Raw genomic sequence first — 15745 nt, 5'->3', positions numbered from 1 at the left:
TCTTTAATTAAAATAATATCGTAATTTATTGTACACATTAATGAATATAAATCGTACATTAGATCGATAAAGTTATGTATTTATAGAATATAAATTTCAAATGCGGAGCGTGTCCAGCATTTGGTCTAATAAAGCACATTTGTATTCGAGGACGGAACTTTGTTTTATTTGAGAAACGTTTCGAGTTCTGTGACTTGATTGGACATTAAATTTCATTTCAACAGGGTTAAAGAAAGCAAGTACGGGATCGGTTTCTGTTTTGGTATAACAAATATTGCCTAAGTCGAAGCTTTGAGCCCTTAAGCGATCACGACTGTATCGTTAGACTACACATCAAAATTTTCATAACGCTTACTTACGAAGATAACCTACATACAATACAATAGATACAGATACAGATACACATACAAATACATACAAGTCTTCCCAGCTCCATTTCTTTTTAACTACATAGACGCACCTTCCTCTGCGGGATGGGATTGGGGTTGACATAGGGAGTTCGGAATGGGAATCGTTATGGGGATTGGGAGTGGGAGTGGACGTGGAAGTGGAAGCGGAAGAGGACGGGCAGGTCCCTGTTACTAGCTACGGCTTATACTACACGAAGTCACCCAAAGACCCTCGTACTGCGACCAGACACCGACTAGAGCGCCTAGTATCTGGCGGGTTGGTTATCCTTGTTCTGCTTCTTGTTCATGTCCACCTGGGCGGTGGCCAGGTAGTTGGACCCCTCCAGATGCAGGGTGCTCTGCCGGTGCGAGTTGCGGATCAGGCAGAAGGTCGACAGCAGTAGTAGAATCACTCCTAGCGTGCATAGACCGACGATTAGAGCCACGCGGATCTTCGGTGGCACCTGCTCCGCGAAGCGCATCAGGTCGGTGACCTCGTCGGGCAGGTTGTCGATGCCCTCCTCGAACCAAAGGATGGGAAAGATGATGTCCGGGAAGTTGGCTACCTGCTTGATGTCAAACACCTGGCTAACGGCCAGATTGATCTGGATACGGGCGCGAACTCTCAGCGTAGTTCCCATTTTCTGCGAGAAAATTGAGTAAGTATACGGTTGGCAGATAGATTTTCTTTGGGTCTCACAGGCTGAACGTCGAAGAAGAACTGATGCTTTTCTTTCATAGGTGGCGAAATACCTTCTACTTGCGTCCTCAGGCTTTCATCGGCCAAGTAGAAATGCGGGAAACTTAGCATGATGGGAGAATCTGCAGAGAGCTTTACGTTTGAATCTGGTCGGTAATGGAGTTCCGCGTTCATTCTCACCGTACTGACACAGCGAGACGTTAAAGAGTCCGTTGGGGGAGCAGGAGGGCTTGCCTGCGGGGCAGAAGCACATGTTGTCGGGGTGGCTGTCCACGTCGGCGAAGACCCACTCTGGTGGGGTGAACCGGTAGCCGGGCACCTCGTTTGAAGTCATTACCTCTTTCTCAAACACCAAGGGCAGGAGGCGGCACAGATCCTTGTCATAAACGTGCAGGATGCGATCGTGGTCAATGTGTGGGGGGAAGATGGAGCCATCGGTTCCGGCCAAAGTGTTGCATGCGTCGGTGGTCCAGTGGGGCAGATGGGTGCGACCGTTGAAGTTGTCAATGACGCCGTATGTCCTAATGTCGTCGACACCAGTGTTCACAGTGACCCGGTCGGATGAGGTGCCGTTCTTGCCGTACAGCAGGCCGAACTCCTCGTAGGGCAGCTTTTGCTCCTTGGGCACGACATCCTTCGCCAGCTTGAGCAGCGGATCCTCGTAGCCCCAAAGCAGCTGACCCACGGACACCTGAACGAATGGCTTGATCTTCAGAATGTCCATGATGCTGGCCATGGCCAGGCGCAGGAATCTGAACCAAGAAGTGCACGGTCAAAATGGGCACACACTTTTCAGCGGAGCAGTACTTACCGGGCCGCGTGCTTACTCTGCGATGTGGCACTCAGCATGGGAATGTTGGGTACAATAACCACGTCGTCTTCGGGCCCCACCGACAGATCTTCGCGGAACGAGTAGATCTTGCGGAGATTGTAGCTCAGCGTGCCATTGTCATTCTCTACGATGTTCACCTTCTCCCAGGTCTCGCTGCAGATGAGGTAATGGATTGAGCCAGATGCCTTTTATGCATCAAATTATGATCTCTTACCTGTAAACGTAGGGTCCCACCTCATCGACAATGGCCTTGGAGCCGTTGCTGAGGAAGTCGTCCGCATTGGTGACGTTGTAGATGTACAGACTGATTCTGGGCTCCACTGGGGGCTTGGCCCACCATCCGAAGGTCTTGGCGCCGGGACGCAGCGCCACCATTCGGTCCACGACCGCATCGATCAGCACGGTGAATTCACAGGCCACCACAATGCCGCCAATTATCAGCGCCGCCGCGACGACAATCGTAATCCCTGAAAAACCAATGCGAATTGTTCAGCAATTGTTCACCGATTGCATAAATTACTGGATAAGTGGGGTGAGTCATTTGATATTGGGGAGGGAAACTGCCTTTGATCGGAACTCATATTTGAGTTGGCACACGAGAGAAAACTCTCGATTACAATGTTTGGGATGGCACATAAATATTTATAGATCGCCGATCGAGCTGCGAATGAATCACTGACCCTTTGACCTTTAACTCCCAGCTCCACAATCTCCCATTATCGATAAATACGGCCAATTAGTATTGATTGAATAACTATACCCCAGAACTGGAAAGTCTAGTTGAAACTATAACCGGATTCCGAGTATGCCTGCCAGAAGAACTTCGGAAATAAGACAATTGTGGAAGAGGGAATGCTCGGGTAAATAGGAACTCATCTGGCATCCAGCTCATCTCATACATTTGAACTCTGTAATAACTAATAGTACTTCCGCTCGGATACCAGTCCAACCAGTCGAGTTAGTAGGAACTCTACTTTCGGTTCAAAACAAGAACGTGGCACGTGGAGTTATCCATGTGTTACCTATGCGATAGCTCTGAGTACCTGGGAATCCACTCCAAATGCGTTGTGGCTAAGTTGTTTGATTGGTTTGTTACGATAACAATCTGGAAATTTATATGGTAATTTCTTGCATGGGAATGATGTGGCGTTTTGGAATTAACCCACAGCTCTTATCTAAGCCTCGCTATGGAATACTTACACCATTTTCGCAGATAGGTGCTGGAGAGTTTTGTGCAAAACTTGTGTTTCGGGCCGTTCATGTTGACCAGGTCGGTTTCAGGGTCTGGGGTGCTGGAGAGTGAAGAGCGAACCGCCTTGCAGTTGTTAACTAAAATGCAAAATAAAATTATACATGAAGCATATCGCGCTGTTTTACGGAGACCTAGAGATACACGGACACACTAGCCGTAATACCGGTTAAATTGCAGTCTCAGCTCGTTTTAATCTATAATTGCCAGTGGCAGCCAGCCAAACAGGAAAGTAATCATTCAATACCGCATCTTGATCACTGCGTTCTGATCTGAATGACATTGGGCCTAGGCCCAATGACTCTCGGATTGCGATCATTCTTTTAGTTTTGCCCAATCTTTCCATTTCCACCGCTCGTATTTTAAAGAGAAGAGAAGCGAAGAGCAGAGGGGAGAAGGCCCAAAGACCCCAGACACGTTTTGGGGCGTGTTAGCCTTGTGCTGCCGTGACATCGCTTTGTCAATATGCGGGCTTTAGCCCGAAATCGTATTTATCGCAGCACAAAGCCAGAAACCAATCCGACGGTCCAACCCAACGGCGCACTGGCTCCAGAACCTTCGAGTCAGCAAACTTTGTTCCAGCAGTCGAGTGCGCCCTTCCTGACAGCCACGGACCTTGCGCCATTAAGCGCTTTTAATGGGCCAACAGGCTCAGTCTCCGCTGAGGTTAACCTGCGAGTTACCTTGACCGAGGCCAGAGCTGCGCAAGCGCGCAACCTATGAGATACTTGTGTCTGCGTTCGCAAGCCGAGACATTTTTATTATTGACGATTCCAGCCACAGCGCTGTGCGCCATTATTCATATTCATACGTGAAGCCAAAAAAATGGAAAAAACAATGCAAATGAAGCGACATGAAGCCAAATGGATTTCAGCTAATAGCCAGCGGGCCATTTGCAGGCGTCGCACGGCCATAAACAATAGAAACACTTTAATTGCGTCCTGATCGAGTGGTCCCTTGACGTTCGATTCAGTTCCTCCGGAGTGCATACAAACGGCCGCTTATCTCTGCGGTATGGGATACACGGCGTCCAGATGGAGTTGTGTGGCGCGAGGCGAGAATGGCTAGTGATTCTACGATTTCTCCGCTGTTTTAGCTAACAGCGCTAAACTTTGCACTTTGAGTTCGCTCTAGCCCATCAACGCACACAGCCACGAAGTTTATTTGCCGAGTTTACTGCGCTTTCCGAGCACCACAAGGTCGCACTGCTCCGCTACTGGCCCTGCCCGAGCTGGGCTTAAATATGTGTGCTGTTGTATTCGGCTGGCTATTGGAGCCACCATTGTTGGCATCGCCGATGCCCATTGAATACTAATTAACCAATAATTATTTCACCTCAAATGAATTTTCGGCGACACTGGTCAGCCAGGCCATTAATCAGTGATTTCAAATTCGGATTCAGCTGTTTGGCTCTTTGCCTGCTAATTGGGTTCTGCGTTCATGCCCCACTGGGCTGCTTTGCTCCGAAAAGTGGCTGCAACCCTGCAGTTCCAGTCGGTCCCAAATGTTTACACAGACGTGTGAGTCAGCGGCGCCAGTGTTTACCCAGAACTTGAGCAACTCTTATCAGCCCCAAGCTCGCCGCGAAGTATGCAAATCTGGGGAACGGGAAACCGGAGACGCAACAACACCTTTCCAAAACAATCGCGCTCTTCGGCATTCCATCCAAATGCGATTTCTGATGTAATAGCTTGTTTTATTTTTGATTTCACTGGCTGTGGCACTGGCTGTGGCTGTGGCTGTTCAATTAGCAGCTGCTGGCTGCCTGGCCAGAATCCAACTTCAATAGAAACTTACTTTCTAAACACACGTTTTGTATGAGCCGAGCCGAAAGCCATCCGCTCCTCGGCTCTGATCAGCTTGGTGGCGCAGAGATCGAGCTGAATCGTCTCATAATTTCACTGCGTTTAAGTGTTGCACAAAGAGATACAAGCGGTAGTAGCTGTTTAGTGGAGGCAATTACCCTGACCCCATTTGCGAGACGCTACCCTGCAGAGGGTATTACATTAGGAGTCGCACTTCCACAAGTCACTGTCAACGCAGATGTAAATAAATTACATGGTTGCCTTTATTTAGTGAAGCTGAATTGGATTTGCTCTACTATTTCCAGCCTCTATCACGGGTCAGGGAAAATAGCTTATTGAGATTTCGGGTTCATTTGAAATGGGTTCAGCTGCCCAACTAGATTTTCCCCAGAAAAGTGCCCAACACAGTTTATAGAGTATTCGCAATTTCGGACCCCCCTTTCTATGCTCCCGCTGGTTATGGACACTGTGACACTGACCGGCCAAAAAAGTAAGCCAGCTTGCCGTCTTGTCGTGCCGTGCTGCAGTTGATAATACGCAACGAAATGGGCTTACATTTGGGCCTAAACCATGTTGATGTCGTCGTCAATGGCGTGACAGACATGTGCGGACTGGAGTGCCTCATCTGGGACTGTCAGTAGGTCAGTTCCGCTGCGGAGAGGAAGGTGCCTTCGAAGTGCAAGCGTGCGGTGGCTTTCTCAGTGAAATGTGTCAACAGCAGGCTAAGACAAAGCCAGCCAATTGTCACCTCAATTAGACGATCAACGGGGCACATGAGCGACAGGGCAAACCGACCTGATGGCGAGGATGGCGATGGCCCAAAGCGCTTGGCTGCTGCAACCTTCACATAATCGTCTTCGTTATGTGGTCAAAAGCTGGCTGGCCCCCGTTTATTTATTTACAAGTATTTATCTTAGGTTTTCTTGCCTGCGCACGCTTAATTTCGGATCTCGCGTCTGGTAAATGTGTGTTTGGTTTGCTTTTTATTTGATTTCGCTGTGAGTCGCTGCTTCGTGGCAGCTCGAGTGAAGTGCAGAGCGAAATTTCACTTTTTCCACACAAGTAATCATAAAACTATGCACGTACATCAAATGCGCTTTTGGCAGGGCCGCAGACAGCGTTTAGCCGCGGAGGCAGCACAGAAACCGAAGCAGAAATAAAAACAGAAACTCTGAAAAATCATAGCCCCCAAGCATAATTCAATGATTTTCCGCTTTTGTAGCGCTGCTAAGCGAACTCGCTGTCGAAGTGGTTTCATTTTGGCTGACTGGGCAAGGTCTTGCTTAACCAGCGCTCTGATTGGAGTCGAAGCTGGTGACTGGGACTCGGCTCGGACTCGGACTCGGACTCGGACCCGGACCGCGGAATGGGGAATGGGGAATGGGGACCAAGGGTCTGCTACCGATCGGGGCGGAAACAACAATCGAACTCTAGGTGCAGCCAGGCAATTCCTAGGAATGCGACTCGCACTGCTGCCCCAACACTCTTCTGCTGCCACTGGCGTCTCGTATCTGGTGCGGCAGGTTTGATTCGGGCTGGACGGCCTGGAAACCACAGGCATTTCCCAATGGCCATGCCAACTCACTCACTCACACTGTCTTTGACGGTAACACGGACTTGCGGCGGTCCGATGTGCAAGCCAAGATTCTTGGGCCCGGGCTATAACGTGGAAGGTAATCGCTGATCGGTGAGCAGGGAACGTTAAGCACCAACCGCCGGTAAATCGTTAACGACTCGAACGCTCGCAGTGCCGTCGAGTAACTGAAGTCGCCGTCTTCAAGTGGCCCCCCAACGTAAGATCGTAAGATGTTCAGGCGGCGAAAGCTCGGCTTCGCGTTGCGACAAAGCACAACTGGAAAACCTGATAAACAGGTAGGCGAAACCCCCAGCCCACCGGCAGGCAGGTAGCAAATCAAAAGCGAGAGTGAGCGAGCGGGAGCTTTTGGGGTTTGCTAGTGCAACGCATGCGATCAAAGCTTGAGCGGATCGGCATCGGCATCGGCATCGGGCGAGGCGGTCCATGTGGTTGCCAATGTTTGGACCAGGCTGATAAAACGAGTTTGTTGCCTTGCCTTGCATTGAAGTCTTTCGTTTTGTTGCGTTGCGCGTTTCGTTTTATGCTGCTAGCTCCAAAAATATCACTGATTGCCACACCAACACTCGTCCACTCGCGGGATTATGATATCTGTCGTTCGTGTTCCTCTCCTCTCGCGGCTGCGGTTGTTGTAGCAAGTGACTCACGGGGTGGTTGCCAAACTCACCACAACAACCACATCCACATCCACGAGCGACGACAGGTTGCAGCCAAAGAATGTATGCAAAGTTGACAGCTCCAGCGATCGCAAATTATGGTTATTGCCGATGGAGCTTTTTGCCTCCATTGCGAAAGGTTTCTTTGCTGCCTGCCCAGAATCAAATCTCGCAAAGACCCGTGCTCAGCATAAGCACTAAGAAGTGTAGGATTCAGTGTGCAATTCCCGCAGCTGAAAAACTGGCGGCAGAAACTTGCTGCATTTACATAACCAATGAATAAGGGGAAATCTATGAAGCTAAGTGGCCCGGGTTTTCTTTCAGAGACGGAGTTCTTCGTAAACAGCTGGAGAAATTCCGGCTGGTGAATCAGGGGCAAACTTCGATTTACTTACGAATCGTTTCTTCTACACTTAGCAAATTGAAAACAATCAGCCTTTAACTGGGACTTGCTTTGTAAACACTGAATATAAAGTGCTATAAGTATTCTTGAACTGCAACGCACAAATAGAAAAATCTAAAACCCGCTGAAAAGTAGTGTACCTTCAGTTGTCCAATATGAGTCTAAGCTCTTGGGCAATCGTTTCTCAGTACTGCGTACATGGGAGTTAGGCCAAGACGATATCGCCCCAATGCTTGTGACATTCCCCGCCAAGTCCAACCACACATAATCACCTTAATGGAGGCCCGTATCCGAAGCTTGACTCCGCAGTGACTTTGCATGCCAATAAGGCTAACCGGGTTGCATGCGACCTTTCTGTTTATGTGAACTGTCGTACAAAGTGGCGCATTTGTGGCTGTAGATGATGCAATAAATAATAACAAAAGCACGCATATGTTAATTTAGCTCCGGTGGCGTGTTATCAATTGGCCCTACCCAGCTCCGAAAGTAGTGTCAAAGTCTATCGGCTGTAATGCTTCCATTTCCGACTTACTATGCAGAATGTCGGCCAATTGCATGGCCAACGATCAGAGTTCCATCAAGGGGCACGGACAAGGTTTGGAGCACTTTCAACTCAACTGTTTTGATTCACTATTTAGTGTGCTGATGTACTGATATTCGATTGTGTTCGGGAACTGTTTGGCACTTTACTGCCTGGCAACCGGGTTGATAAGCCAGCTCCCCTCGGCTGATAAGATTCCTGTAAGCGCTCGCAAGGAAGTGGGCACTAGCCGATAATAGCCGGCACGAGCTATTTGCTCGTTGAGGGCGGCTTGAGCGAGGCCCTAAGCAAGTTTAAGTGACTCAGTTAGCCCCTCGAATCATCGAGCTATAAGCCGAACCTGAACACCGCGCAATAAACTGCTCTGTGGAGAGTGCTCAAGTAAAAATTTCAGGCATGTCTGCGGAATTGAGGGGCCATTAGCTAGCACGGCAGACTGAGAGATTGAAGACCCGTGCGCGTCAACCGATCCGAGGAAAACAAAAAGTTCAGGGGGCTATCAACTGTGCTGATGCGAAACCCGATGGTGTGGGCAAATGGCAGGCCTTTCTGGAAAGGGACGTTTTGAAACGGCGGATTACTTGAGCTGATAATGCTAAGCTTATATACACTCGGGGTTCAATAACACGGCTCCGGCGGGGGTATTTGCGATCTTCCGGCCTTTCTGCCTGCTCAATAATCCATGAAGGGGCGTGATAAGCAGGCTTAAATACGTCCTCATTGCAAAGCGCGAACGAAAACATGATATCAAAGCATATTAACATCTGTGTATTCATCGGAATTCTCAGTGCATTTCCCCGCCGCTCATTGCTAATTACTTGGGTACACCAAATGCAGGCCCATGGGTGCAGGGAACCATGGTACTTAAGTGATAATTAAATTGTTGGGCGACAGCGCAGACCTAAAAATAGGCGTAGATATGGAACCTTGTACATATTTGCATCTGCAGGCACTCAAAAAAATGCAAAACGAAAACAAAACATGGGCTTGTTTACTTACACTAACTCCGTCATAATGATCGCAGACGAAGCTGGAGCGGAACGAGCAGCTGGAGAGTTGCTACATCTCCTATATTGCCCCGAGTGGCTTCTTTGTTTTGACGATTCGCTGTGCACTTTGTCTCGCGGGTACGCACAAAGCTGCTACGTAGTAAACAAGGGATCCCGATTTCTTGATTTCTCGACGGCGCAGTCGGTAATCTGCAATCATAGCTGACCGACCGCCTGGCCGCTTATCAGTGCGGCGGCGGCGGCAGCGGCAGCGGCAGCGACGTCGACCTAGGCAGCGACGGCAACTGCGACGCAAAGAATGAGGAAAGAGGAGCGACTGCGCCGCTGACATTGCTCAGTTCAGTTGCCCAGCTCGAACTGATTCCGTCCGATTCCGACGTCGTAGTAATAACTTGTTTGGTCGGCAGTACGCACAGTCCAGTCCAGCGGAGAACCAGTCCCAGTTCCAGGCCCGCTCTCTAATCCCAGCGCAGATCGGATCGCCGCGAAAGGGGCCAAATCTAATCGGTTCCATAAGGCTCTCGGCCAGATAGTGCGTGGGCCGGCCCGAGTATGTAGCTAATCGCTAGAAACCAACAATTGGCAAGTGGATCAACTGGTGGCAGTGGGCCAAACTCAAACTCCGTGCGCCGATAATCAAATTCCGCAAGACAGTCCGTCTTTAATTGCTGCTTTCGGCTGGAAGTGGCGGCGGAAATCAGTTCGTGCTAGATTCGTACACATTCAGCTGGGCAGGAAGACTGCAGATCGGTTGGAGAACCTGATATTGCTCTAGCTCCAACTCTAGGCTCCGGCTGCAGCTGCAGCTGTATCTCAAACAACACACAACAACAGACCAGCCAGTGCGATCGAGCCCACAAAAGAGACAGCGACAAAACAAAGAAGCGGGCGAACAAAGAACGCGCGGCACAAAAGAACGAAGGAACAGAGATGCACAGATACACCAGCACAGATACAGATACAGATACAGATACAGATGCCAGATACCAGATACAAAACAAGTCTGTCGCATAGATACATCCCATAGGTGGTGCATCCAGCAGGAGCATCTATCAGTAGGGGAGCGGTACGAGACCCGAAAAAACCAAATAAACACGCCTGTGCTCAGCCAGCGTAAACCCGACGAAATGGTTAATTAAGACGCCAAATGTTTGGCAGACTTCGAAAGTGCAGAGCCCTGAACAGCGAGTAAGCGACGAGAAATAGAGAACGGCGCAGAGAGACTGCGAGCACGGCAGATAAAGATAAGCGTGTGGGTGCAGTTCGTCTCCGGGAGAGTGGATCCGCTTCCAACGGAGCGCGCGCGTTTGTGTTGCCCACCGAAAATCAGCTGGTGCCCCAAAGCTCATTCCAAGTGCACGCCGATCGAGACCGCGCTCTCTGCAGGCGCTCTCCCGCTCAGTGCCACCCACTCAGCCCCTTTCTTCGGCCACGCAGCTCGTTATCAGCCATTGCCTCTTCTCTGCAACTGAAGCGCAGAGGGGACGCAGAGGAGGGGCGCAGAGGAAAGTGCGGACCATTTGCGATTTTGAGGTAAGTAAGTTAGAGAGAACTGCACATCCTTACCATCCCTAGATCAGATATCATAGTAACTACAAGCAGTCAACACCTGGACTCAACATTGTCAGGATAGACAGATTTCCTTAAGCACAGCATTACGGCAGCCCTCGGTTTATCTCGACGTCTCCGGAAATCGGAACGTAGCACTATTTCTAGATCCCGATTGGTCCAATCACATTTGAAAACAGCTAATGCCACTTTGAATTTAATCGCTTCACACCCAAGCGGTCGACCAAATATTCTAACGCCGTTCACAATTGAGTTCAAGATCGAGCGTATATTGGAAATTTCAACGCCCATGGCTCGCCTTATCGGATGCCGTTGACCCGATTCCAGAGTTGGCGAATCGAACTAAATCTCAACTCTATACATATAGTGCACATACTGATACGTGTTGTTTCCATTTAATAATGAATTAATGCCTAGTAGGTATGTGCCAAGCTTATGTGCGCAGGAGCTGCTGATAAGACTAGAACACATACTCGTACGGTTGAACTTTGGTTTCAGCACGGCCAGTTCCACAATCTCCGGAGCAGCCAAGGCTCTCGGAATTGAAACCCCGATTAGTTCATGGAAACATCTGTAAGCGCATGGTTAAAATCCTGTCCGGCTCGTAAAAATGGTTTAAAATTTTTACAACAAGCTACGAAATATAGTTAGACTTTACAAGGTATTTACCACTTGGTGTTGATTATAGCAATTAAAAAAGAGGTGCTCCGGAGTCGCCAGTGCTCTTATGTGTTCAATGAACCCCGAGTTCCCAGGTATATAGCCCAGCCTGATAAGCTAATAGTTATGCCAAACAGATCCCTTGGCTGAGCCACGTGTTCCGCACTTATAAAGATAACACTCTATATACAATTAATATGAATGAACAAGATTTTGAATTCCAACTAAGTTACAAGTTACTGGTTGTCTTATATAAGCCTAGTGTTGTGTTTTTTTACTTCCTGAACTGGGACAAAACATAACGACATTTACTATTACTACCATTTCAGCTTACACCGAAAAAATATCACAGAACATGTCGCACGCCAAAGAACCAGAGATGTCCATGCCCTCTCGGCAGGAATCTGATCGTACAGCGGCCCCAGCCATTACAAAATCCCTCACTCTGAACTCCACGCGGAGCAGAGTGGGCACGGGAAACTTAGGAGGCTACGGCATGACGAACGGGGCCGAGAAACCTTCCGTGCTGCACATGATAATGGAAGCCTTGGGTCTGCGCAATCAGGCCCAAAACCGCGAGCCAACATCCAAGGATATTGGAACGCTGATAAGTGAGTAGAGCACTGCCGACAAGTCCGACTTGCTTGATTAATCCGGTTGCCTTCTTCCAGTGCTGGGCGTTATGTTTTTGCTCTTTGTAATCAGCGTGACCGGATTCTTCGTAATGTGGTTCACCGAATACTACAACAACACCATGCTGGAGGTGAGTCTGTAGTGCATCCTTGTATGGTGCTGTTCCTAATTTCAAATAATTTACAGAATCTGATCCTCGCCGAGAACTCGGATACCGCTAAAAGCTGGCTGAACCCCGATCCTAAGTACGACACTTTGCTAAAGGCTCACATTTTTCACTACCCCAACATCGACGACTACTTAGCAGGGCGGGCCGATAAAATAAAGGTCGTGGATTTGGGACCTCTCACCTACCAGGAACACACTGTTAAAGATGAAGTGTCCTTTAACAAAAACTTCACTGTCAGCTTCAGGGTAAGTTCCAATTAGTATAAACAAACGACAATTCCGAATGATGCAAACTAAATGGCTTACCAATATGTTTTCCAGGACCGTAAGTCTTATAAGTTCCTCCCGGAAAAGTCGTCTATTGGGGAACACGACGTCGTCAGGGTGCCCAACGTGCCGCTTATCTCTGCCGCTGGACCAGTTAAGCGCATGATAGCTTTAGAGCGAATACCTGTCTCCTTTCTTATCAAACAGTTCAATGAGCCTCTCTTCAAGAATCTCACGGTCTTCGAATATCTCTGGGGTTATGAGGACAACATCATCAAGTTAAAGTCCCTGGGCAGAGGTCGGCGACGATTTGGACTTCTGATGAGCGTAAGTAAAACAAGATTGCTATAGTCGAGTTCCCCGACTATCAGATACCCGTTACTCAGCTAGTGGAAGTGCAACGAGAAATTTCACCATTTTCTGGAATATCGGTAGAAAGTGGGAAAAAAGTAATACAAAAAAATTTTTAAATTTGAATGCAGATTTTTAAAGAATTGCGCCAGAAAAATTTAGAGGTATGCCACTTTAAAATCCGAATAAGATAAGTTGAGTTACGGAGGTTAGAACTTCAGCCTTGGGACATGTTTTAATTTTTTTGAATTTCTGCAACATCATAACATCAGAAAAATTACAAAAAAATTAAAAAAAATTGTATTTCTAAATTTGAATGCAGATTTTTAGAGAATTTCGGCAGAAACATTTAGAGGTATGCCACTTTAAAATCCGATCAAGATAACTTCAGTAATGGAGTTTTGAACTTCAGCCTTAGGACCTTTCTTAATTTTTTTGAATTACGACAACATCATACATCAGAAAAATGACAAAAAAATTGAAAAAAAATATATTTCTAAATTTGAATGCAGATTTTTAGAGAATTGCGCCAGAAACATTTAGAGGTATGCCACTTTAAAATCCGATCAAGATAAGTTGAGTTATGATGTTTTGAACTTCAGTCTTGGGACATTTCTGAATTACGACAACATAATACATCAGAAAAATGACCAAAAAATTGAAAAAAAATATATTTCTAAATTTGAATGCAGATTTTTAGAGAATTGCGCCAGAAACATTTAGAGGTATGCCACTTTAAAATCCGATCAAGATAAGTTGAGTTATGAAGTTTTGAACTTCAGTCTTGGGACATTTCTGAATTACGACAACATAATACATCAGAAAAATGACAAAAAAATTGAAAAAAAATATATTTCTAAATTTGAATGCAGATTTTTAGAGAATTGCGCCAGAAACATTTAGAGGTATGCCACTTTAAAATCCGATCAAGATAAGTTGAGTTATGGAGTTTTGAACTTCAGTCTTTGGACATTAATTAATTTTTTTGAATTACTGCAACATCACACATCAGAAAAATGACAAAAAAATTGAAAAAAAATATATTTATAAATTTGAATGCAGATTTTTAGAGAATTTCGGCAGAAACGTTTAGAGGTATGCCACTTTAAAATCCGATCAAGATAAGTTGAGTTATGGAGTTTTGAACTTCAGCCTTGGGACATTTTTTAATTTTTTTTAGCAGTTTTGGGCGGTATAGTGGGCGTGGCAAAATGTTTTTCTGCAAATCTATAGAAATTTACAAGACTAATAATAAAGTAAACAAATTTTACAACATTTACAAAAAATATGACCGTGGCAGTTTTGTACTATGTCTCTGGAAGCTGCATGCTTGATCTCAACATTCTAGCGTTTGTAGTTCCTGAGATCGTGTCGTTCATACGGACAGACGGACATGGCCAGTTCGACTCGGCAATTAATCCTGAACAAGAATATATACTTTATATGCTCGGAAACGCTTCCTTCTGTCTGTTACATACTTGTCAACGAATATAGTGCACACTTTTACTCAACGAGTAGCGGGTATAATAAGAAATTGGTTAGTGGTCGGTCAGCTTATCAAAATATGTTATCCATTAGCGCAATGGGACCAGCGTGGATTCGGTCCAGCTCAACACAGGCGAGGACGACATCACCAAGTTCAGCGTCATTACCCAGTTTAACGGCATGCCCCAGTTGAACTATTGGGAGGGCGATGAGTGCAATCGCATCGACGGCTCCGAGCCCTCGATGTTCTCGCCGCATTTGCTGCAGGATCGCAGCACCGTCAATGTATTCCTCCAGGTCCTGTGCCGCAAGGTGCCGCTTCACTTCGAGAAGGAGGTGACAATCTACAACGACATTGATGCTCTTCGCTACCGGACGCCAATGGACGTATTCAGTCATCCCTCCAAAAATCCAGCGAACCAGTGCTATTGTCAGAACACAGAATTGTGCTTGCCCAGCGGTGTAATCAACGCCACCAAGTGCTACGATGCGCCCATTTTTCCCTCGTTCCCTCACTTCTTCACTGGCGATCCGGTGCTGTACCAAGACTTTGAAGGTATCGAACCAGACGCAGCAGTGCATCAAACCTATGCCGACATCCATCCTCGATTCGGTTTCCCCATTAGCGGCGCTTCCCGCGTCCAGATAAACATTATGCTGGACAAGACGCCGATACTAAGAAGTAAGTGCCGAATACCAGATAATCTTTTGTTTGGTCAAGTCCTGTACGTACCGGTTTGTTTTAGATCAGGCCGATCGACTGAAGAACACTACCATCCTTCCTCTTATTTGGATCGAGATCACGTCGGGAGACTTTTCCGAGGAGGTGCTCCACACGCTGTACCTAAGTACCTTTGGTCTGAATGCCATTCAGCAAACTCTCAAGTACGGCACCCTGCTCATATCGGTGACATCGTTCAGCCTGATCGTAGCCGGCGTATATTACCTGAACAGCAGGCGGGAGGAGCAGCTCCAGGAGAGCAAGACATCCGCTGAGCTGGAGGCGCTCAACGGCGGTGAGAACATCATCGTTGTGCACCACATGGACATGCCCGTTCCACTGCCCGTTCAAGAGGGAATCAATCATCGAGGAACGTAAGTGCCATTAGTTGTTTAGTTAGGGGCGGGTATGGGGAAAGTTTTCGAACTTAAATGAGTTTTTCGAATTTGTCTGCACTAATTATAGAATTACTAGATACTTTGTAAACATAGAGTCGCCAGTTACCTTTAGTCTTTAGTCATCTGATGTATATATATGTAGAATCGTTCAATAAACTGTTCATTACCTATAACCTTTTATATTTGTACGCGTGCCGAAGAATAAATTAAGTTGGCACATTGCAACATTTATTTGCCCAAGGAAAGAACGTGTTCATGTAGCAAATATTTTATTGTTAAGTTCTAAACAAAAACGAAATTCGTATATTAGTTGC

The 15745-nt window shown here is 47.1% G+C and overlaps 2 protein-coding genes across 6 annotated transcripts; one reads left to right on the top strand and one right to left on the bottom strand.

Moving 5' to 3' along the window:
- Positions 1-7: 7 nt before the first annotated feature.
- Positions 8-9210, bottom strand: LOC6548452 (lysosome membrane protein 2). 4 transcript variants are annotated; one of them, XM_026980442.1, is made up of 7 exons: positions 9169-9210; positions 3122-3250; positions 2136-2388; positions 1901-2074; positions 1270-1841; positions 1090-1211; positions 8-1033 (listed from the first exon to the last, which is right to left on the bottom strand). In XM_026980442.1, exons 2-7 carry the CDS (start codon positions 3180-3182, stop codon positions 653-655), a joined length of 1563 nt encoding a protein of 520 aa, XP_026836243.1. In that variant the 5' UTR covers positions 3183-3250; positions 9169-9210; the 3' UTR covers positions 8-652. The 4 variants fall into 4 exon arrangements, with proteins under 4 accessions (XP_026836243.1, XP_001976711.1, XP_015011502.1 ...); XM_001976675.3 differs by lacking the exon at positions 9169-9210 and adding an exon at positions 8161-8297; XM_015156016.2 differs by lacking the exon at positions 9169-9210 and adding an exon at positions 6569-6772.
- A 52-nt stretch (positions 9211-9262) lies between these two features.
- Positions 9263-15599, top strand: LOC6548453 (scavenger receptor class B member 1). Of its 2 annotated transcripts, none has more exons than XM_001976676.3 (7): positions 9263-10712; positions 11738-12019; positions 12080-12171; positions 12228-12455; positions 12531-12803; positions 14406-14994; positions 15059-15599. In XM_001976676.3, exons 2-7 carry the CDS (start codon positions 11764-11766, stop codon positions 15409-15411), a joined length of 1791 nt encoding a protein of 596 aa, XP_001976712.1. In that variant the 5' UTR covers positions 9263-10712; positions 11738-11763; the 3' UTR covers positions 15412-15599. The 2 variants fall into 2 exon arrangements, with proteins under 2 accessions (XP_001976712.1, XP_026836241.1); XM_026980440.1 differs by lacking the exon at positions 9263-10712 and adding an exon at positions 11232-11409.
- Positions 15600-15745: the final 146 nt, after the last annotated feature.

The sequence above is a fragment of the Drosophila erecta genome, unplaced genomic scaffold, assembly GCF_003286155.1.
Source record: "Drosophila erecta strain 14021-0224.00,06,07 unplaced genomic scaffold, DereRS2 tig00000092-arrow-pilon, whole genome shotgun sequence".
Taxonomy (NCBI): Eukaryota; Metazoa; Arthropoda; class Insecta; order Diptera; family Drosophilidae; genus Drosophila; species Drosophila erecta.
Note: the sequence above shows the minus strand (reverse complement) of the source record. Positions and strands in the feature narration are given on the sequence as shown.

Bases quoted from the DNA above. Each gene is read 5' to 3' on its own strand.
- LOC6548452 (XM_001976675.3), bottom strand. From the start codon at position 8,185: ATGCAATTGGCCGACATTCTGCATA. The intron at 3,251-8,160 runs GTAAGTCGGAAA...TTTGCATTTTAG, and splicing joins ATTGGCCGACATTCTGCATA to TTAACAACTGCAAGGCGGTT. The intron at 2,075-2,135 runs GTAAGAGATCAT...CCTCATCTGCAG, and splicing joins GTGGGACCCTACGTTTACAG to CGAGACCTGGGAGAAGGTGA.
- LOC6548453 (XM_001976676.3), top strand. From the start codon at position 11,764: ATGTCGCACGCCAAAGAACCAGAGATGTCCATGCCCTCTCGGCAGGAA. The intron at 12,172-12,227 runs GTGAGTCTGTAG...AATAATTTACAG, and splicing joins ACAACAACACCATGCTGGAG to AATCTGATCCTCGCCGAGAA. The intron at 12,804-14,405 runs GTAAGTAAAACA...GTTATCCATTAG, and splicing joins GATTTGGACTTCTGATGAGC to CGCAATGGGACCAGCGTGGA.